At 37.3% G+C, this 23,462-nt stretch overlaps 1 protein-coding gene across 6 annotated transcripts in view; it reads left to right on the top strand.

Moving 5' to 3' along the window:
* The window catches only part of MELK (maternal embryonic leucine zipper kinase), a 207,344-nt gene that overhangs the window by 43,239 nt on the left and 140,643 nt on the right, over positions 1-23,462 (top strand). For 4 of the 6 annotated variants that reach the window (XM_077147691.1, XM_077147694.1, XM_077147693.1 and 1 more), the window contains 4 exons: positions 13,434-13,577; positions 14,433-14,501; positions 16,252-16,344; positions 19,713-19,811. In XM_077147691.1, coding sequence (XP_077003806.1) covers positions 13,434-13,577; positions 14,433-14,501; positions 16,252-16,344; positions 19,713-19,811 — 405 coding nt within the window. The remainder of the gene's footprint in view (positions 1-13,433; positions 13,578-14,432; positions 14,502-16,251; positions 16,345-19,712; positions 19,812-23,462) is intronic. The other 2 variants (XM_077147695.1, XM_077147692.1) reach the window with 2 other exon arrangements.

The following is a 23,462-nucleotide window of genomic DNA, read 5'->3' as shown; positions in this document are numbered from 1 at the left end:
ATAATATTCCATCGTATGTGTATACCACAGTTTGTTTAGCCATTCTTCTGTTGATGGAGATTTTGGCTGTTTCCATCTCTTTGCAATTATAAATAACGCTGCTATAAACATTGGTGTGCAAATGTCTGTTTGTGTCTTTGCCCTTAAGTCCTTTGAGTAGATACCCAGCAATGGTATTGCTGGGTCGTATGGCAATTCTATATTCAGCTTTTTGAGGAACCGCCAGACTGCCTTCCACAGTGGTTGCACCATTTGACATTCCCACCAACAGTGGATAAGTGTGCCTCTTTCTCCGCATCCTCTCCAGCACTTGTCATTTTCTGTTTTGTTGATAGTGGCCATTCTGGTGGGTGTGAGATGATATCTCATTGTGGTTTTGATTTGCATTTCTCTAATGACCAGGGACATTGAGCATCTCTTCATGTGCCTTTTGGCCATTTGTATTTCCTCTTCTGAGAGGTGTCTGTTCAAGTCTTTTTCCCATTTTGTAATTGGGTTGGCTGTCTTTTTGTTGTTGAGTTGAACAATCTCTTTATAAATTCTGGATACTAGACCTTTATCTGATATGTCATTTCCAAATATTGTCTCCCATTGTGTAGGCTGTCTTTCTACTTTCTTGATGAAGTTCTTTGATGCACAAAAGTGTTTAATTTTGAGGAGCTCCCATTTATTTATTTCTTTCTTCAGTGCTCTTGCTTTAGGTTTAAGGTCCATAAAACCGCCTCCAATTGTAAGCTTCATAAGATATCTCCCTACATTTTCCTCTAACTGTTTTATGGTCTTAGACCTAATGTTTAGATCTTTGATCCATTTTGAGTTAACTTTTGTATAAGGTGTGAGATATGGGTCTTCTTTCATTCTTTTGCATATGGACATCCAGTTCTCTAGGCACCATTTATTGAAGAGACTGTTCTGTCCCAGGTGAGTTGGCTTGACTGCCTTATCAAAGATCAGATGTCCATAGATGAGAGGGTCTATATCTGAGCACTCTATTCGATTCCATTGGTCGATATATCTATCTTTATGCCAATACCATGCTGTTTTGACCACTGTGGCTTCATAATATGCCTTAAAGTCAGGCAGCGCGAGACCTCCAGCTTCGTTTTTTTTCCTCAAGATGTTTTTAGCAATTCGGGGCACCCTGCCCTTCCAGATAAATTTGCTTATTGGTTTTTCTATTTCTGAAAAATAAGTTGTTGGGATTTTGATTGGTATTGCATTGAATCTGTAAATCAATTTAGGTAGGATTGACATCTTAACTATATTTAGTCTTCCAATCCATGAACACGGTATGCCCTTCCATCTATTTAGGTCTTCTGTGATTTCTTTTAGCAGTTTTTTGTAGTTTTCTTTATATAGGTTTTTTTTGTCTCTTTAGTTAAATTTATTCCTAGGTATTTTATTCTTTTAGTTGCAATTGTAAATGGGATTCATTTCTTGTTTTCCCCCTCCGCTTGTTCATTGCTAGTGTATAGAAATGCTACAGATTTTTGAATGTTGATCTTGTAACCTGCTACTTTGCTGTACTCATTTATTAGCTCTAGTAGTTTTGTTGTGGATTTTTCCGGGTTTTCGACGTATAGTATCATATCGTCTGCAAACAGTGATAGTTTTACTTCTTCCTTTCCAATTTTGATGCCTTGTATTTCTTTTTCTTGTCTAATTGCTCTGGCTAGAACCTCCAACACAATGTTGAATAATAGTGGTGATAGTGGACATCCTTGTCTTGTTCCTGATCTTAGGGGGAAAGTTTTCAATTTTTCCCCATTGAGGATGATATTAGCTGTGGGTTTTTCATATATTCCCTCTATCATTTTAAGGAAGTTCCCTTGTATTCCTATCCTTTGAAGTGTTTTCAACAGGAAAGGATGTTGAATCTTGTCAAATGCCTTCTCTGCATCAATTGAGATGATCATGTGATTTTTCTGCTTTGATTTGTTGATATGGTTATTACATTAATTGATTTTCTTATTGAACCATCCTTGCATACCTGGGATGAATCCTACTTGGTCATGATGTATAATTCTTTTAATGTGTTGTTGGATACGATTTGCTAGAATTTTATTGAGGATTTTTGCATCTATATTCATTAGAGAGATTGGTCTGTAGTTTTCTTTTTTTGTAATATCTTTGCCTGGTTTTGGTATGAGGGTGATGTTGGCTTCATAGAATGAATTAGGTAGTTTTCCCTCCGCTTTGATTTTTTTGAAGAGTTTGAGGAGAGTTGGCACTAATTCTTTCTGGAATGTTTGATAGAATTCACATGTGAAGCCGTCTGGTCCTGGACTTTTCTTTTTAGGAAGCTTTTGAATGACTGATTCAATTTCTTTACTTGTGATTGGTTTGTTGAGGTCATCTATGTCTTCTTGAGTCAAAGTTGGTTGTTCATGTCTTTCCAGGAACCCGTCCATTTCCTCTAAATTGTTGTATTTATTAGCGTAAAGTTGTTCATAGTATCCTGTTATTACCTCCTTTATTTCTGTGAGGTCAGCAGTTATGTGTCCTCTTCCATTTCTGATCTTATTTATTTGCTTCCTCTCTCTTCTTCTTTTTGTCAATCTTGCTAAGGGCCCATCAATCTTATTGATTTTCTCATAGAACCAACTTCTGGCCTTATTGATTTTCTCTATTGTTTTCGTGTTTTCAATTTCATTTATTTCTGCTCTAATCTTTGTTATTTATTTCCTTTTGCTTGCTTTGGGATTACTTTGCTGTTCTTTCTCCAGTTCTTCCAAATGGATAGTTAATTCCTGAATTTTTGCCTTTTCTTCTTTTCTGATATAGGCATTTAGGGCAATAAATTTCCCTCTTAGCACTGCCTTTGCTGCGTCCCATAAGTTTTGATATGTTGTGTTTTCATTTTCATTCGCCTCGAGGTATTTGCTAATTTCTCTAGCAATTTCTTCTTTGACCCAGTCGTTGTTTAAGAGTGTGTTGTTGAGCCTCCACGTATTTGTGAATTTTCTGGCACTCCGCCTATTATTGATTTCCAACTTCATTCCTTTATGATCCGAGAAAGTGTTGTGTATGATTTCAATCTTTTTAAATTTGTTAAGACTTGCTTTGTGACCCAGCATATGGTCTATCTTTGAGAATGATCCATGAGCACTTGAGAAAAAGGTGTATCCTGCTGTTGTGGGATGTAATGTCCTATAAATGTCTGTTAAGTCTAGCTCCTTTATAGTAATATTCAGATTCTCTATTTGTTTATTGATCCTCTGTCTAGATATTCTGTCCATTGATGAGAGTAGTGAATTGAAGTCTCCAACTATTATGGTATATGAGTCTATTTCCCTTTTCAGTGTTCGCAGTGTATTCCTCATGTATTTTGGGGCATTCTGGTTCGGTGCGTAAATATTTATGATTGTTATGTCTTCTTGTTTAATTGTTCCTTTTATTAGTAGATAGTGTCCTTCTTTGTCTCTTTTAACTGCTTTACATTTGAAGTCTAATTTGTTGGATATTAGTGTAGCCACTCCTGCTCTTTTCTGGTTGTTATTTGCATGAAATATCTTTTCCCAACCTTTCACTTTCAACCTATGTTTACCTTTGGGTCTAAGATGTGTTTCCTGTAGACAGCATATGGAAGGATCCTGTTTTTTAATCCATTCTGCCAGTCTGTGTCTTTTGATTGGGGAATTCAGTCCATTGACATTTAGTGTTATTACTGTTTGGATAATATTTTCCTCTACCATTTTGCCTTTTGTATTATATACATCATATCTGACTTTCCTTCTTTCTACACTCTTCTCCATACCTCTCTCTTCTGTGTTTTCGTATCTGACTCTAGTGCTCCGTTTAGTATTTCTTGCAGAGCTGGTCTCTTGGTCACAAATTCTCTCAGTGACTTTTTGTCTGGGAATGTTTTAATTTCTCCCTCATTTTTGAAGGACAATTTTGCTGGATATAGGAGTCTTGGTTGGCAGTTTTTCTCTTTTAGTAATTTAAATATATCATCCCACTGTCTTCTAGCTTCCATGGTTTCTGCTGAGAAATCTACGCATAGTCTTATTGGGTTTCCCTTGTATGTGATGGATTGTTTTTCTCTTGCTGCTTTCAAGATCCTCTCTTTCTCTTTGACCTCTGACATTCTAACTAGTAAGTGTCTTGGAGAATGCCTATTTGGGTCTAATCTCTTTGGGGTGCGCTGCACTTCTTGGATCTGTAATTTTAGGTCTCTCATAAGAGTTGGAAAATTTTCAGTGAAAATTTCTTCCATTAGTTTTTCTCCTCCTTTTCCCTTCTCTTCTCCTTCTGGGACACCCACAGCACGTATATTTGTGCAGTTCATAGTGTCCTTGAGTTCCCTGATACCCTCTTCAAATTTTTCCATTCTTTTCCCGACAGTTTCTGTTTCTTTTTGGAATTCAGATGTTCCATCCTCCAAATCACTAATTCTATCTTCTGTCTCTTTGAATCTATCATTGTAGGTATCCATTGTTTTTTCCATCTTTTCTACTCTATCTTTCACTTCCATAAGCTCTGTGATTTGTTTTTTCAGTTTTTCTATTTCTTCTTTTTGTTCAGCCCATGTCTTCTTCATGTCCTCCCTCAATTTATCGATTTCGTTTTTGAAGAGGTTTTCCATTTCTGTTCGTATATTCAGCATTAGTTGTCTCAGCTCCTGTATCTCATTTGAACTATTGGTTTGTTCCTTTGACTGTGCCATATTTTCAATTATTTGAGTGTGATCCGTTATCTTCTGCTGGCGTCTGGGCATTTAGTCAGATTTCCCTGAGTGTTGGACCCAACAGGTTGAAAGATTTTTCTGTGAAATTTCTGAGTTCTGTTTTTCTTATCCTGCCCACTAGGTGGCGCTCGTGGCACACGTTTGTCTGTGGGTCCCACCAGTAAAAGTTGCTGTGATTCCTTTAACTTTGGAAAACTCTCGCCGTGGGGGAAGTTCACCAACCGAATCGGCTTAGAATAGTGCCAGCCGGCCCAGGGGTCCGAACGCGGAGAGGGTTGCCGGCCAACGCAGCCCGGGAAAGCTCCCGTCCGAATTTCCTAGTCGGCCCGGGGCACCAAGCGTGGCTGGAGGGCACCAGCCGCCGCGGCCCGGGAGAGTGCACCGTTCCCAGCCGGACCGGGGAGTCACGTGTTTGGAAGGGACCCCCCCCGGTCACCATTCTCCGCGGTCTGGGAATTTCCAATCCAATTCTCTCAGTTGGTCCGGGGGCCGCGCGTGTTGAGGGCGCCAGCCGCCGCGGCTTGAGGGGACCTCCTGCCCAATTCTGCCAGCTGTCTCGGGAAGGAGGAAGGGAGGGACTCCGGCCGCTTTCCGTCCTGCCCGCGAAAGCCCGCGCCCCTCGGCGATCTCACCGGAGCTGGTTCTCCCAGAAAGTCAACTGTTCCAGGATGGGGTACGCTGTCTTTTTGATCTCTGTCGTGGCTCTGGGGGCTGTTCTGTATCGTTTCTACTCCCCTAGTAGCTGTTCTGGAGGAGATAAGGTGAGGGTGGCAATGCTGTCGAGGACGCTGCCGGAGGAGCCGGTGAAGGTGGAAGAGGGCACGGTGGCGGTTGTAGAGCCACTGGAGGAGGAGGAGAAAGGGAAGGATAAGATGGTGGATGGAGCACCACTGGAGCAGAAGGGGAAAGAGGAGGACAAGATGGCGGCGGGAGCGCTGCCGGAGCCGAAGGGGAAAGAGGAGGGCTGGATGGCTGCGGGAGCGCCGGCGGCGGAGAAAGAGGGAGAGGAGGGCTGGATGGCGGCGGGAGCGCCGCCGGCGGATAAAGAGGGAGAGGAGGGCTGGATGGCGGCGGGAGCGCCGCTGGCGGAGAAGAAGGGAGAGGAGGGCTCAGTTTGTTTATTTTTGAAGCAATGCAAATGTTCTCAAATTGATTGTTTTGGTGAATGCGTAACTGACTATACTTGGAGCCATTGATAATATTCTTTGGATTGATTATAAAGTGTGTGAATAAAGCTGTTTAAAAAAGTTAAGTCAAAATGAATCAAACCTAAATATGAGAATGAGGACTATAAAACTGAAAGAATATGTAGGGAAAGATCTTCAGGATCTTGTTTAGGCAATGATTTCACAGACTTTACAACCAAAGCACAAGTAACAAGAGAAATGATCAGTAAATGGTACCATATGAAAATTCAAAACTTTGGGCATCAAAGGACTTTATCACGAAGTGAAAAGATAGCCTACTTAATCAGAGAATATTTGGTAGCCACAAATCCAGTAAAGATTTAATGTCTTGAATATATGAAGAAATCCTGTAACTCAACAATAAAAAGACGAACAACCCTATTAAAAAATAGGTAAAAGCCTTAAATAGAAATTTCTCCAAAGAGGATATGCAAATGGCTAAAAAGCACATGAAAAGATGCTCAACATCATTGCATATTAGGGAAATGCAAATCAAAATCACAATGAGATTCCATTTTGAACCCTCTAGTATTGCTTCTATTAAAAAACACAGTTAAAAGTGTTGGAGAGGATGCGTAGAAATCAGAACACTTGTTCATTGCTGGTGGGTATGCAAGATGGTGCAGCTGCTGTGGAAGACATTTTGGCATTCCTCAAAAAGTTAAAGATAGTACTACCAAATGTCCCAGCAAACCCTTGATTAGGTATGTACCCCAATCATACCTAATTATTTATAGCATTATTCATAAATGCCAAAAGATAGAAGCAACCTGTGCTGGTCTGAAACTGTTATGGACCCCAGAAAAGCCACATTGTTTTAATCCTAATCCAATCTTGGGGCAGAACTATCATTCAGGATGGAATACTGTTTTTAAAATTTTTATTAATGAAACCAATCAGCATACAATATGAACATCTTTTTTTTATCACGTAGTTGTGTATTCATCATCATGATCATTTCTTAGAACATTTGCATCAATTCAGAAAAAGAAATGAAAAGAAAACAGAAAAAAATTAATACATACCATACCCCTTCCCCTTCCCTTTCATTGATTGCTAGCATTTCAATCTACTAAATTTATTTTAACATTTGTTCCCCCATTATTTGTTTCTTTTTAATCCATTTGTTTTACTCATCTGTCCATAATGTAGAGAAAAGAAGCATCAAACATAAGGTTTTCAGAATCACACAATCACATTGTGAAAGCTATATCATTATACATAAACATGGCTACTGGAACGCAGCTCTACATTTTCAGGCAGTTCCCTCCAGCCTCTCTGTTATGCCTTAACTGAAAAGGTGATATCTATTTAATGCTTAAGGATAACCTCCAGGATAACCTCTCGACTCTGTTTGAAATCTCTCAGCCATTATTTTGTCTCATTTCTCTCTTCCCCCTTTTGGTTGAGAAGTTTTTCTCAATCCCTTGGTGCTAAGTCCCAGCTCATTCTAGGATTTCTTTCCCACCTTGCCAGGAATGTCCACACCCCTGGGAATCATGTCCCACATAGAAAGGGGGAGGGCAGTGAGTTTGCTTGTTCTGTTAGCTGAAGAGAGAGGCCACTCTCTGAGCAACAAAAGGGGTTCTTTGGGGATGACTCTTAGGCCTAATTTTAAGTAATCTTAGCCTATCTTTTGTGGGGTTAAGTTCATATGAACAAACCCCAACATTGGGGCTCAGCCTATTGCTTTGGTTGTCCCCACTGCTTATGAGAATATGAAGAGTTCTCCACTTGGGGAAGTTGAATTTCTCTGCTTTTTCACCATTCCCCCAAGGGGACTTTGCAAATACTTTTTTATTCACTGTTCAAATTATGGCCGAAAACTTTTGATTAGATTATTTCCATGGAGTTTTGACTCCTGCCCATTCAAAGTGGTTCTTAGTTAGTTTACTGGAGTTCTTTCAAAGAGCTCACAGAGAGAGAAAGAGTTCAGAACCAACATGGAGAGCACAGAAATTAAACCAAGACACACCCTTTTGGAGATCTAAGCTAAGAGTTGAAATCCAGTTTTGCCCCAGAGAAGCTAAGTGAGGGCCCACAAGCTCAGAGAGGAGGCCATTGGAACAAGATGCTGAAAGCAACGAAGCTGGGATCCAGGAGCAAACAGCCCAGCAGATGTTGCCATGTACCTTCCCAGATGAGAGGTGTTCCAAATACTGGCAGACCGTTCCTCTGAGAAGGTATCCTCATTTTGGTGCCTTCGTTTGGACATTTTCATGGCCTTAGAATTGTAACTTGTAACTTAATAAATCTCCTTTATAAAAGCCAATCCATTGCTGGTATATTGCATTCTGGTAGCATTTGCAAACCGAACCATAGCCCATGTCCATCAACCAACAAATGAATAAATAAAATGTGGTGTGTACATACAGTGGCATATTATTCTGCCATTAAAGGGAATGAAATTCTGGTTCATGTGATAGCATGGATGAAACTTGAAGAAATCGTGTTGAGTGTAATAAGCCAGTCACAAAAAGACAAATGTTGTATGATCTTACTGATATTAAATAATTAGAATAAGCACCTCATGGAGTTAGAATTTAAAATACAGGTTACCAGAGGCTTGGTTGGGGGGTAGAAAGTTGGAAGTTAATGCTTAATTTGTATAGAATTTCTATTTATATTGATTGTAAAGTTTTGGAAATCGATGATGTCAGCACAACGTTGTGAGTATAATTAATGGCACTGAATTATGTATGTGAATGTGGTGAAAAGGGGAAATTTTAGGTTATATATATTACTAGAATAAAAGCTAAAAGATTAAAAATAGGACTACAACACAGTGAACCCTATTGTAAACAATGGACTCAAGTTTATGTGCAATTATAAAAGTATTCTTTCAGGAATTAAAGTAAATGTACCATTCTATTGCCAGATGTCATCCTAATGTGTAAACTATGGACTTTCATTAATAGTACAATTATAATATTCTTTGATCAACTGTAAGAAAAGTACTACACTAATGGAGAATGTTAATAGGGGGGTGAGTTATATGGTAATGCTCTATTTTTAATATGATTTTTCAGCAAATCTGCAGTCGTTCTAATTTTAAAAATTAAGTGAAAAATATGTTATAAAAAGGTAAATGGGAAAAAAATATATTTCACCTGAAAGATTAGAATACATGTTAAATAGCTTACCTGTTTGAGTTCTGTCGGTAGCAATCTAGATCAAGGTAAACATATGTAATAAATTGGACATTGATTATCAATGTACTCTTTCTAATACACCTCTAATTGGGATGATGTGGTTCAGTAGATAGAATATGTTGTAATTTACTCTTAGAAGGTAGGATCCATTTCAATTTTATAAGGGTAGACTCCAGTGCATGTTTCTTTTAAAAAAATTTTTTTTGTCGTCTTTCTTATTTTGTTTCTTGTCTTTAAAAAAATGTTTTTTTTGTTTCTAGTGCATGTTTAATGCAAACAGAATCTTTTAGGTTTTAACCTGTACTTTTTTGACTTGAAATGTAACGTCCTTAGAACTTGTACCACTCATCCCTTGTTTCATTTTTTTTAGACTCAACTAATGATTTGTAACTGCTTGTCATTTTCATAGGTTGGCATGGTTGAAGGGCATATTTAAAAATTCATATATTAAATTTTATGGCCCTTTCAAACACAGTGAATGTCTTCATTCATGCTGTGAGACTAATGTGTATCCTCATTACTGTATCATTTGTAGGTACATCCCTTCCCCCTTTTTAAAATTAAATGTGGCTTATTCCTACTGTGGTTTGTAGCGTTCCTTCTCCTGAGCTCTCTTATGCTTACCCCCTCCACCCAATCTTGTTGGTGGTGTATTTAGAAAGAAACAGCAAAATCATGCAAAAGGCATTGGTTTGGGGTCAGGGTGTATGTGTTGGGAACAAATGTTTGAATGATAGAAGGCTATAATCACTCTTTGCTAATTTGAGCACTGATAATAAAGAGGGAAAACCTACTAAACCTACTAAATGAAAGAATGGAGAATCTGATTTACTTACTCTTTTTAATCTACCACTTTAAGCTAATATTTTGTGTCTTACCCTTAGGTGCCGTGAAATGAAATGAATTTCTGTTGCTTTATCGGTATTTTTGCTAATTATCGTAAACAAATGTTGTTTTCCATGAAGAAGTATTGGTTCTATATGAACATGTTTTGAATATATGTTAGTATCACTAAAGATTTCACAATGTATAAAATGCTACTAGAGTTTCTTTTACTGTAATTATGAGGAAATTGAACCTATTGTATCTATACTTAATTTCTGTTAATGAAATTGGTGTAAATGGGAACCAAATTTGTAGAGCTTTATATTTTAAGATTTTTTACATTGCTTAATACTATTTTTTGCTTTGCAAAATACTAAGTCAAAGACTTAAAAAACTTAAAAAAAATTTTTTAAATTGATACAGCAACATACAAGCATGTACATTTTAACATACAAACATTCCATACATGGTGTACAATCAGTGGCTCACAGTATCATCACATAGATGTGTATTCATCAACATGATCATTTTTTATAACATTTGCATCACTCCAGAAAAACAAATAAAAGGAAAAAAGAAGAAACTCGTATATACCATACCCTTTACCCCTCCTTCTCATTGACCAATAGTACTTCTGTCTAACCAGTATGTATATTTTTTAATTTTAACATTTGTTCCCCTATTATTTATTTTTAATCCATATGTTTTTCTCATCTGTCCATACTGTAGATAAAAGGAGCATCAGACACAAGGTTTTTACAATCACACAGTCACATTGCGAAAGTTATATCATACAATCATCTTCAAGAAACATGGCTACTGGAACACAAATCTACACTTTCAGGCACTTCCCTCTAGCCTAATACACCTTAATCTAAAAAGGGGATGTCTATATAATGCATAAGAATAACCTCCAGGATAACCTCTCAACTCTGTTTGAAATCTCTCAGCCACTGACACTTTAATTTGTCTCATTTCTCTCTTCCTCCTTTCAGTTGAGAAGTCTTTCTCAATCCCTTGATGCTGGGTCCCAGCTCATTCTAGGATTTCTGTCCCATGTTGCCAGGGAGGTTTATACCCCTGGGAGTCATGTTCCAGGTAGACAGGGGGATGGTGGTGAGTTTGCTTGCCATGTTGGCTGAGAGAGAGAGGCCACATCTGAGCAACAAAAGAGGTTCACTGAGGGTGATTCTTAGACCTAATTTTAAGTAGGCTTAGTCTGTCCTTTGCAGGGATAAGTTTCATAGGAACAAACCCCAGGATTGAGGGCTTGGCATATTGATTTGGTTGTCTCCACTGCTTGTAAGAATATCAGAAATTCTCCAAATGGGAAGTTGAATTTTCCCCCTTTCTCACCATTCCCCCAAGGGGACTTTGTAAATACTTTTTTATTCACTGTGCAAATCATAGTATTTTGCCTTGTGAAATACTAAGTCAAAGACTTAAAAAACTTAACAAGTTAAAAACTTTTTTTGTCAGTTGATTCATATACATAGCATAAAACTAGCATCAAGTAACTTACATCGATAAAATTGACACTACACTAAATATGGTTTTGGTATTTTACTGCTGTCAAATCTGAATGAATTGTGCTTTGCCGTAGAAGTTTTTTCCTTTTATTTTTGGTTTTGTAAAGTTATAATTATTAAAGACAAATTTTAGAGGTACAGTGTACAAAAGTGTTTCATGGACTCCAGTAATTTCCTGAAAGAAAAAAATATGTTTTGCACATAGAACTATTCTCTTTATATATTGTAGACACACATATGGTATACAGTGATAATTTTAAGATCTTTTTTTAAGCTTATCTCTTTATCCAAATTAAGTTATTTTAAAAAGTAATTAAAGAAATATTCATGAATGTAGGGACAAATTTTAAAATACAAAGGGGTATGTATTAAAAAATAAAATCCTCTCTTCTCTATATCCCTGTCCCTTAGTTTCCTGTCCCTGAGTCAATTCCTCAGTGAGTCAATCACTCATATGTTTCTTCTGTCTCCTCTAGATAGTCCATGTATTTATAAATACCTGTGTCTGTGTTTTATGTGTATATAGATGTAGATATGTATACACATATGTATGTGTGTAGCTTATTAGTTTCATACAAATGGTCACATACTATATTATTCTATGCCTTGTTTTTTTTTCTCTTAGCAGTTTGACTTGAGACTATGTACTTTCACAGATTTTAGATGTTTTTGCTTTTCGTTATTTTTTATTTGAAAATGTGCAGTAGGCTGTTTTCTTTATGTAAAGTTATTGGGTGGCATATTAAAAATTTACTATTGAGATATAATTTATGTATAATAAAATGCATACATTAGGTATGCATGCTTTAGGTATAAAGTTTAACAAATATTTACACCTGCATATCCCCACCTCAATTAAGGTAAGGAACATTTCCATCACTCCAGAAAGTTTTCTCTTGCCTGTTTTTTCCTCTTGCCCTTTTGAAATTAAAGTCCAAATTAATTGACTTGCCCATTGCTTTTCCTAGCACCTCTCACCATGGATTGGTTTTATCTGTTCTAGAACTTGATATAAATGGAATCGTATGGTCTGTACTCTTTTGTGTCTGGTTTATTTTGCTCAGCATAATGCTTTTGTGATTCATCTATGTCAATATATATATATATACACTAGGTTTTTTGCATGTGATAATGAAGATTGTTCCGTATCAGTTTTAAAGAGCCTTCTCCTGGCTTCTTTTTTAAATGGCTACATATAATTCTGTTTTACAGCTATGCCATGGTTCTTTTTTTTTTTTTTTTTTTTTTTTTTTACATGGGCAGGCACCGGGAAACAAATATGCCATAGCTTATATAGTCTGAGCGTCTGGATTGTTTCCAGTCTTTTACTCTTAAAAACAGTGCTACAGCAGTGAATAATGTTGAATAAGTACCATTTTTTAAATATGAGGGAGTATAGAGGAACATTTTCTAACTGTGGAAAAATGAAGTCAAAGGCTATATGTGTTTATGATTTTAATAGATATTGCTAAAATGAAATGAATTCTTTAATGTAAACCCAGTTTACAGAAAAGTAGAGCTGCTCTAGAGAGAAAAGGATGGAAAGCCAAGCACTATGTGTTATAACACTCTCCTCCTGTAACCCCTGAGGTCTCTTTGTAGAACTGGGCTCTTTCTGGTACAGATTGCAAACCACTGGTGTGTGGGATAGAGAGGTAACAGTTACTGCTGGGTTCTTTTACTTCAAATAACTACACTAAACTTGAATGAATCGAGGATGGATTTTAGTATTTTGCTATAAAAATACAAAACCCCGAGTGAGCTTAAAAAAAAATCGCAGTTGGGAAAAAAATCACAATTGATTGTTGGTTCTAATTCTGTTTACTGGTAATAAAAATATTTGAGACCAAGAGCTGTTGTTTTCATTCCTGGAATAATTGTTGGCCTGTTTGGTCCTGTGAGTATATTTTTGAATATGCCTCACTTATTTCCTTTGCCTGTAAAGTTTAATTAATATCTCTGAGTTAAGTATAATTTCTTTATTTAAAATTCCTCTGAAGCCATTTTTGTAAGTAGTAACAATATGTATGTGGCTCTTTTGCTGTTGAAGTACTGCCCTGGAGGAGAGTTATTTGATTACATAATTTCCCAAGTTCGCCTGTCGGAGGAGGAGACCCGAGTTGTCTTCCGTCAGATAGTATCTGCAGTTGCTTATGTGCACAGCCAGGGCTATGCTCATAGAGACCTCAAACCAGTAAGTGACTATGCCGCAGTTAGATGCTTACCTGAGTGTTCAACTTTCATTTACCTGCTATTTTTAAGTTTCCAAATGTTCTTTCTGTTTAAGAATCTAACTTTTCTTTTTTCTTTTTTCTATTTTGAACCTGTTACATTTATTTTTTCTCCTTCACTTTAGTTTTTGGTAGGCTTTTTAGATTGGCTTATTAGCATTCTATTTGTGAATTTTATCAGCTGTGGAATATAAACTTAAAGATTTTGTTTCTAGGAAATAAGAATATTGAGTATTCTTTCAGAGTATAGAGCCGTTGAATATTTTCCATTCAATGCTCTTCTGCTAATCCTCTCTTCCTCTGTCTATCCAGATCAATGGAATGGACAAACTACTTTTTAAGGACAGAATAAAAAATATGAATACTCGTAAGGCAGCAGATTCTGATCAATATGGATGATGATTAATATGGATCTAAATGTTACTTGGTACCAGGTTCAGAGGCCTAGAATTGGCTTGATAAGATATGGCAGTGTTACTGTCCTTTGCATTCTATTCATACTCAACTCTGATTTCAGCTCCTGTTTTTGGTTTAAGCTTGCCTTTGGCACAAAATGCGTTTACTTTGTAATTGAACCTCAGAGCCTCAAGGAGAAATGGCTTATGCTAGTATGTCTTGAAGGTTTGCTATATAGTTAGCAACAGTCCTCCTTTCCCCTTCTAAGCTTGTCATTTCATTCTCATTTTAATGGTTGTCACTATGTTGTACTCAGGCTTTTTAGTGTAAACAACCTGAAATCGTTTTTTAAAATGGCTGGAGGTGGGGATTTGACATAAGGAAGTCAATATATAGTCATCAAAATATCTTTGTTTTCCTAGGAAAATTTACTGTTTGATGAATACCATAATTTGAAGCTGATTGACTTTGGTCTCTGTGCAAAACCCAAGGTAAGTGTAGAAATAAAAATGCATTTATTTCCTTTGTGAATGCACTTCCTAGTGTGTTATCTTGCACTGACTTCCACTTAGTCTTTATTGACCCAAATTGCATCCATTAAGAAGAATGTTAAATTACATCCCTGGTATGCATACTTTTTTGGTAAGCATCCCAGATGATTTTAATCTGCAGCCAAGATTGAGAATTACTGCTCCAGGTCCATGGTTGGTCCTGCTTAAGACCTCATGGGTATGCTCTGAGAGGCATTTGCAGTGCTAAGGTGACAAGAAGCCATCACATCATAAACGCTGAATTGACCATGTACTTGCAGTTTGAGCCTGTTGCCACTAGATGATGCTTTTGTTCATTTAGGTATGAGTTTTGAGAATTTAGTGTAAATCTATTCTTTGTTTTCAAATGGTTATAACATTAACAATTATAGTTATATTTTGAGAGACAAACTCCTTAAACAATTGAAGGAAAAAGTCCCTATGCAGTTTTAAATTTAATCTATTAGATATTTCCTAAATGTGTATTCCATTGTTGAATACTGGTGTTCTTCAGCATAACTTCTCTTTGAGGTGACTTTGAACTTTCCAGCCCTGCTGGCTTCTGCGTGGTTGCCTGTTGGACGCTTTCTCCTGATTTCTCTGATGATGGTACTCACAATCTCTAAAATGAGCTGTCTGCATTCATTAATATTGAAATTGCGACTTGTCTCAGCTCTTTGTAGTCCCATGATTATTACTTGTCCCAATCAGAATTAGTTCGGTACAGAGGGAAACAGAATTTGCCTCTTTGGCTGCATGATTCTTTCTGATTTTCCTTTCCTTTCCTTTCCTATTGAGAGATTATCACTGGAGCCTTGTGTCTGGGAACCAATTGCTATAAGGCTGTTTTTATGATTGGTAAACTTTTCAAAATAAACATATATTGAACAGATAAACTGGTTTAGGCCTTGTTTTCCACAGGAGGCAGTGGAAAATGGTTGTGACAGACTGTTCTGGCCTTTATGTATGGCTGCCGCGTGTTTGACTCACATAACACTATCTAAAAAAGTGTGGGTCTGTAGGGAGAGGATCCGTTTATGCCTTCTGCTGAGGAACTCACTTCTGGACGTGTTGTTTTAGTTGTAAATGAAATCTCACAATTTCACAAGTCCTTTGCTGGCTGTAGAATTCTGTACGGGCGTTGGGCTGGGGTATACTTTTCATTAAGTTTCTCTGTGTCTGGGGGAGAGCAGAGGAGGATGAGCAGACTCCTCGTTCTAACAGGTCTGCATGTTAAGGTAGTGATTGGTCTAAAAAATGATTCTAGAAAACAGACTTCCAAGGCACTATTGCTTTTTTCCCTTTGAGGAAAAAGAAACGCTTTTGTGTTTGTAAAGATTGTTGCTAGAATTAGGGTCCTGAAAGAAAGGAACCTTTTTCCCTCGAGTACTTGAGGGTGGGAAGACATGTGTGCTTGGATGTATGCTAAGCTGATTATTATGCGAATGGATTTCTAGGGAAATAAGAACCTGACTTGACTGAGCTAAGGGGAGAAAGATTTTGTTCATGCTAGGTTATAGTGGTATTGGAAATCCAGAGAAGGGGAGACAATACATGCATGTACGCACAGAATATTCGGTTGGTTGCAGAAGTCCTTTATTATGTGGGTAGTCCTTCATCCAGCTTCTTTTGCTTTTGCTCAAAGAATGTTTGTCAAGCTTTAATTCTTTTAAGGGCTGTAATAAGTGTTTCATTTTTATCTTATTTTTAGGGTAACAAGGATTATCATCTGCAGACATGCTGTGGGAGTCTTGCTTATGCAGCTCCTGAATTAATACAAGGAAAATCATACCTTGGATCAGAGGTGATTTCTCATTGATTAATTCAGTTTGTATTTGACATGTATTTATTGGTGACCTATAGTAAGGCAGGTGTTGTACAATGGAGATATAATGATGAAATGAGAAATAGACCTTAATCAGTCTGTTTAGAGAATGAGTAAACTAATAAATGGATTGAGTGGCTTACAGTAAATATAATAACCCATAGTACACTTATGAAGTAGAGTGTATTTCTAGTATCCTTGTTGCAGTTGCCATAGTTTGGTCTGGTTAATCCAGCCAAGTAGACCATAAGGCTGAGGGTGTAGGCTCAGTTTTCAGAGGTGCTAGTTTAACCTGTACTTTGTAGCTGACACTTGGAAGTCAGCAGTCCTGTGTTGGAAGCCCAGCTGAGAAGGCCTTGACTTTGCATGCTTTATCACTTGTTCCCTCAGGTTGTCAACTCTTCCTATTCTCTGGAGTTCTAGTTTTGCTGGGTGTTGATATTATAAGATTAAAAAAAAAGTAGTCAATAGCTTGGGAATTGCTATGTTGAACAGACTTCTTTATTTCAGGAATCTCCAAGTTTCTTATATGCTGTTGTACAATATATGATCCTTTGGGAGAGGAACATCACAGATTGGCAGCTGGTCATAATTTTATTAGGCCATGGAATTTACTTTTCATATGGAGCATCTTTTGAAACTAATGTTATATGCAAGAAACTTAGTGAAATAACAGGTTACTTGATTTATAACATGAGAAGAAAGGAACTTACTTGTTTTTGGTGACTTTTTATTTTGATATAATTTCAAACTTACAGAAAGTTTACAAAAATAGGAGGACTTTCCTTTGCGTATCTTTTACTTAGATTCACAGCTGTTTACATTGCACCCAATTTGCTTTATCATTCTCTCTCTCTCTCTCTATATATATATTTATTTATGTATGTGCATGTTATTTTTTTAAGCTGTTTGAGAGTAAATTGCAGTCATCATACCCCCTTATCACTAAATACATCAGTGTGTATTTCCTTAAAGCAAGTGCCTCCTCTCTTTCATAACCACATTTCAGTCAAAATCAGGAAAGTTAATACTGATACATTTTGTTATCTCATCTACAGCCCGTATTCAAATGGTATTAATTGCACCAATAATATCCTTTATAATTATTTACCTTCAGTCTAGGATTCATTCCTGGATCATGCATTGTATCTAGTTGTCATGTTTCTTTGACATTTTTGAGGAAGCCAGTTATTTTTTAGAATGTCCCTCAATTTGGCTCTATCTGATATATCCTTACAATTAGATTCAGGTTATGCATTTTTTGGCAGAAATGCCGCAGAAGTGATATGACCTTCTCAGTGAGAGCATCATAACAGGAAGAAAGGGAATAAATTTTTACTGAACATGTATCATAGTCCTGGAATCTTGCTAGGTATTTTTAGAATTTTTCTTTAAGTTTCATAAAAGTTCTGTGAAGTGAATACTATTATCCCATTTTTTTATAAGATGAAAGAAGTTTGTGGGACAGGCCATGGTGGTTCAGCAGGCAGAGTTCTCACCTGTCATGAGGGAGACCTGGGTTCAACTCCTGGTGCCTGCCCATGCAAAAAAAAAATGGTGTTAGTTTGTAAGCTGCCGAAATGCAATATACCAGAACTGGAATGGCTTTTTAAAAAGGGTAGTTTAATAAGTTACAAATTTAAAGTTGTAAGCCTATAAAAATGTCCAAACTAAGGCATCCAGGGAAAGATAACTTAATTCAAAAAAGGCCAGTGGGTCTGGAACAGCTCTGTCAGCAGGGAAGTCATGTGGCTGTATCTCCTGGTCCCTTCCTCCTGGGCTCTGTGGCTTTCAGCCTCTGTTCCTGTGAGGGTTCCTCACTTTGTTTCTCTGGGGCTGGCTTTCATCTCTTGGCTTCCATTGGCTCTCTCCAGGTTCTGGCTTGCTTAACGTCTCATGGGAAGGCACACAACAACATCTGCTGGGCTCTAAGCATCTCCAAATATCTTTTTCTCTGCTCTCTGTTGGCTCTGAAGTTTCTGTTGGCTCTTTGTTGGCTCTTTCATTTCTGACTCTCTCCAAAATGTTTCCTATTTTAAAGGATTCCAGTCACCTAATCAAGACCCACATGGAATGGGTAAAGTCACATCTCCCTATAATCAAAAGGGCACATCCACAATTGGTGTGTCACATCCAGTTTAATCAGGATTAAAAGAAACGGCTGCCTCCACAAGATTGACTCAGGGTTAAAACATGGCTTTTCTGGGGTACATAATACTTTCAAACTGGCGCAAAGATGAAGAAATGAAGATGCAGAAATTAAGTACCTTTACAGGGTCACAGAGCTGGTAACTACAGGTCCAGATTTGAATGAGGCTGTACCTCAAACCTGTGTGCTTTGCACCATTCCATCCTGTTTCCCAGAACGAGTAATCTTAGGCCTAATGTTCATGGGATTCCTAGACTAATGTTTACAGGATTCCTAGAGGGCTGTTGATGAGGTCTTGCTGATTGGACTGTATCTGGATTTTTCCTGTGGGACCTTCAATTGTTTTCTTGTCCATTTTAGTTTGACTTTTCATCCTTCTAGGGCAGTTTAATGAAAAATCAACTGGTACTGTTAGAAGATGCAGGGTTCAAGACTTTTCCCTCAGACATTTTGGTTTTGTTTTCTAAGGTGGGCCTTTAAGATTCTTCCTTTTAAAATAAGCACTCTAGGTGATTAGGCTAGTCATGGTTCAGATCATGCTCAAATGGTGGAAGCTGTAATTTCTTCTCAAATAATGGTGTTATCATTATTGCCTAAGGCTAAATATTGCTTGAATAAATAGTGACTGCTTAGGACTCATAGGAAACATGGAAATCCTATATAAAAGTTAAGCTCCTTTTTTGGATTTTGAGATTTGTAGGGCTGTTTGTGCTGGCAGGCTAATTTCTAGTCTCTATATTTGAGAAGTCAGCTGTTGAACTTAAGATTTCTTTACATAGAGAAGATGTGGCTTAGCCATATTTGCAGACTCTCAGTAGTAAATTTTAATACTTTGGCATTCTCCTGCCTGTTTACATAATCCTCACATGTAACCTAAACCCTCAGTGGCACTGTAGAGTTATCATTCAGAATCAGAGACCTGGCCTGTGATCTCCTTATCATTCCCAGTCCAGATCAACCAACTAGAAATTACTTTATTTCCTATTAAGCATTCCAGAGTCAGTTCAGTATACTAGGTGGTCTTTGACTGCATAACTTTGGACAGGACTTCCTCTTGACCTCAGGTTCCCTGTTTGAAGAAGGTGCAAGCTGAATGGTATGATTTCAGCTCTTTCCAGCTCTGTGAAGATTCTCTGATTCTGTTAGATATCCTGCCATTCTGAAATATTTTTTGATTGATTTTTATCCTCCCTCTCAGACAGATGTTTGGAGCATGGGCATACTCTTATATGTACTTATGTGTGGATTTCTACCATTTGATGATGATAACATCATGGCTTTGTACAAGAAGATTATGGTGAGTATTATAAGGCTGGATTTTGAATATTAAAGTTTTACATACTTTATACTCTATGCTTTAATTTATAAAAGCCCCAAATCTGGCAAAACTAATCTATGTTGTTAGAAGTCAAGTGAGTGGTTACCTTTTGGAGGATGGGGAGCACATAGTGACTAGAAGGGAATAAGGTATCTGCTTCTTAATATGAGTGCATGTATCAAGCTTTACCCTAATGATATGTGCACCTTCCTGTATATTATACTTCTTCAATAAAAAGCATATAACAAATACTTAAACAAAACAAAAATAAAAAATAAAGCATTCTGTATTTTAGACTACCTTCAAATTGAGGAAAGTAGACATATAAAATGATTTTCCTAGTAAGAGTTTTTGTTTTGGATCCTGAAATGATGCCTAAGTAGATTTCTGTGTTAAATAATATTTTCCTATTGAGTTATATAGTAAAATAAGAGAAACTTTTTATTTTGAGGGGAAAAGATGGCTTTTAGGTATAATAAAACCTTTTAGGTATAAGAGTACCATAAGCCTTGTTAAAATCATATGTAACAGAAAGTAGATTACTGGTTGCCAGGGGAAAGAAGGAAATGAGGAGTGATTGCTAATGGATATGAGGTTTCTTTTTGAGGTGATGAATTTGTGAATATACTAAAAACCACTGAATTGTACACTTTAAAAGGGTAGATTTTATGGTATGTGATGTATGTCAGGGAAAAGAACTAAAATTCTTAAAAAGTTAATATTCAAAGCACGTTAACAAGAGAAAATCTATAAAGAGGAAAAAAGAGCACTATATTTTATACAATAGCAAACCATAGTCAGACCATCAGAGAAACTTCTGACTGCCACCTGAATTCAGTTCTGTTTAACAAATATTGCCTAAAGATCTGTTTTGAATAAGATATTGATAGGGAAATACAAAGATCTATGAAATGTGGTCATTGTCCATCAGGGCCTGGTTTCTGTTTGGTGAAAGGTACAAGGCTGCCTACAAAGAGCAGAGGGTAATGATAGCCCATGACAGACTCTGGGATCTGCCCTTTAACTGCTTGTTGGAGAGTGTTTTGAAAACTATTGCTTTTTTCTTTCTTTGCTTTGGATATATGTTATATTACACAATAAAAAAAGTTAGAAAAAAAGAGCAAAAGGTAAGGAATGCTATATTACAGCAGGTATAAATTAGGTTGATACGGTGGGATCTGAGAATACATCTTAGAGGAAGTGAGGTTTGAGCACAGCACTAAAAGAAGAGTAGAAATGCTTCAGAAAGCGATGTGGGAGAGAGCCTTCCTGGTAGACTAGACAGTATGAACAAAGATTTAAGATAGGAGAAACATAGGGAAGAATGGTCAGAAGTCTGTGTGGCTGGAACTTAACATCCCCTAGGGTAGGGAAGGTCTACTTAAATCAACTCTCATTTCTGGGAACCAGCACACATAGTTGGTGGTGGTTGTCTTAGTTGGCTTACTGGCCACCCACAGAACACCAAGTCTAAGGGCACTGACTTCAATCTTTAATTTTTGTTTACCTGTCTTAATAGTTTTTTCTATATATTACCCTGGGAATAAACTTTAAAATTGACTCCAAAATACAAAGAGTAGTTTGGGGAAGAGACAGAAGTACAGTAGTTTCAACTCCTTAAAGGTTGAGGAGCTCGAACTTTGCGGGACCAGAGAGAAGCAGTTAGCAGTAGCTGTTACCACTGCTTTGGGGAACTGTGTGTGCTTAGGCTCCTCCCTGGAAGGAGAGATGGATGGGCAGTGGGCTGGAGGACAACCTTCTGGAGCCTGCTGGTGTAGCCAAGGCAGCTTATGTTTCCTCCTGTCCCTTTTCAAGAAGCCTCCACTAAGTTTTACAGGGTAGTATTTGTTGCTTTGACTGCTGCTTGTTGACTGCAGCAGCAGTTCCTGACTACACAGATCCATACCCACCATGTCAACAGCAGAATATGGGGGAAAGTAGTGTTAAGATCACGTGATAGCCTAGACTTTAGTTAACAGGGATGGAGAAGGAAGGAAGCTTTGTCTTTGGGCAGCCCAGTAACACTTTTCCATTTACACTGTTAAAAAATATTAGCTTGGCCTCTTGATCTTTTCTTCTTTATGGTACTCTTTTCTGTTAAATAGAGCTGTGTTTCTTCTGAAAAAGTATTTTAATAGTATAAGGTACTAATACATTTTACTCTGCTCTTTTTTTGGGAAGAAGTAAACTGGCAGACAGATTTCACCAAAGATGCAATCTTTGGATCTGCCAGCTGGTCCACAATTGTTACTAGCTCTTTTATTGATTGGAAAGGTGGAAAGAGAACGTTTATTTCCAGATTCTAAGTGATGGTGGATCATACCTATAACTCCAGAAATGTTTCTAATGCTATAAGAAGCCTCATTTAAAGTAATCTATTCTAAAAATCCAAAAAACAAAATTCGAATATTTTTCCAAATAATGAGTTTGCTTGTAAAATCACTTATTTCAATAGACTTAGGCATGGTAGACAGTCAATAAATAAGTATGCATTGTATTTTAATGATTCATGCCCAGCATCGCTAATAGTGTATCAGTCAGAGTCCAGAGTGGAAACAAGTGGTATGTAGAAAGGTATTTTTTTTTTTTTTTTTTTTTTACATGGGCAGGCACTGGGAATCGAACCCAGGTCCTCAGGCATGGCAGGCAAGCACTCTTACCTGCTGAGCCACTGTGGCCCGCCCTGTAGAAAGGTATTTAATTGAAAAAAATTTCAGAAGGGAACTCTGCATTGAAGTGTGGGCAGGGAGCCTTCACCAGAATAAGTACCTTCTATGAGAGAGAACTTCTAAATGAGCACTCTCATGTTGAGCATTCTAAATTTTCTTTCTTCACATTTTCCTTAGCTGATTAGTAAAAATGTGCATGACATTATAATGAGTTCATGAAAAGCTGACAATCTTTTTATTATCTTTTTTAATTGCTAGCCTATTTCTCAACTTTTTTCATATCAAGGCAAACTTGGAAACTGTAGAAAATGAATGGAAATTCTTCCCTGTCTACCCCGCTTCCCATACTAAGGAGAATTTCTTGGCACATCCAACTATTGGAGAAGTTATGCCCAGGCCTATTTCTTACTTTCTTCACTTCAAATAACAATTTTCTTTATAAACCAAGCTTTTTCAATAATTAACCTACATATTTTGTGTCTCTTTATCTTATCTTCAAAATCACTCCCATGTATTCACTATTCTCTTGACCACACCTCAGCCTCCTCTATGAAATGACTTTTCTGAGTGAGGCATCAGACTTGCTAAGCCTTGGTTTTATTATGAGGAATATAGCTCTCTTCTAAAATCTCAAACTTGGAGTTCCCAATTATTTTTTTCAACCTCCTTACTATCTATTCTTCTTGTTTGTACTCCTCACTTAACGAACTGGCTTTTTCCTTTTTGTCAGTAGAAACTGTCATTAAAATGTATAATCCCTTCAAAACTTGTCTTCCTCCAGTGTCAGTTATTAATACCACCCTGAGAAGCCAGACTTGAAACTCTGAAGCTAGTTTAAACGGTGCCTTCTTGGTTCCCTAGGCTTCATGGTTCTGTTCTTGTGGTCTTATCCATTTATTCTTCTCCTTTCTCTCTGTCCCTGTCATATGTAGTTCTGGCTTTTCTCCCAGGATTTCTTAGT

This window comes from Tamandua tetradactyla, chromosome 2 (genome assembly GCF_023851605.1).
Source record: "Tamandua tetradactyla isolate mTamTet1 chromosome 2, mTamTet1.pri, whole genome shotgun sequence".
NCBI lineage: Eukaryota > Metazoa > Chordata > Mammalia > Pilosa > Myrmecophagidae > Tamandua > Tamandua tetradactyla.
Note: the sequence above shows the minus strand (reverse complement) of the source record. Positions and strands in the feature narration are given on the sequence as shown.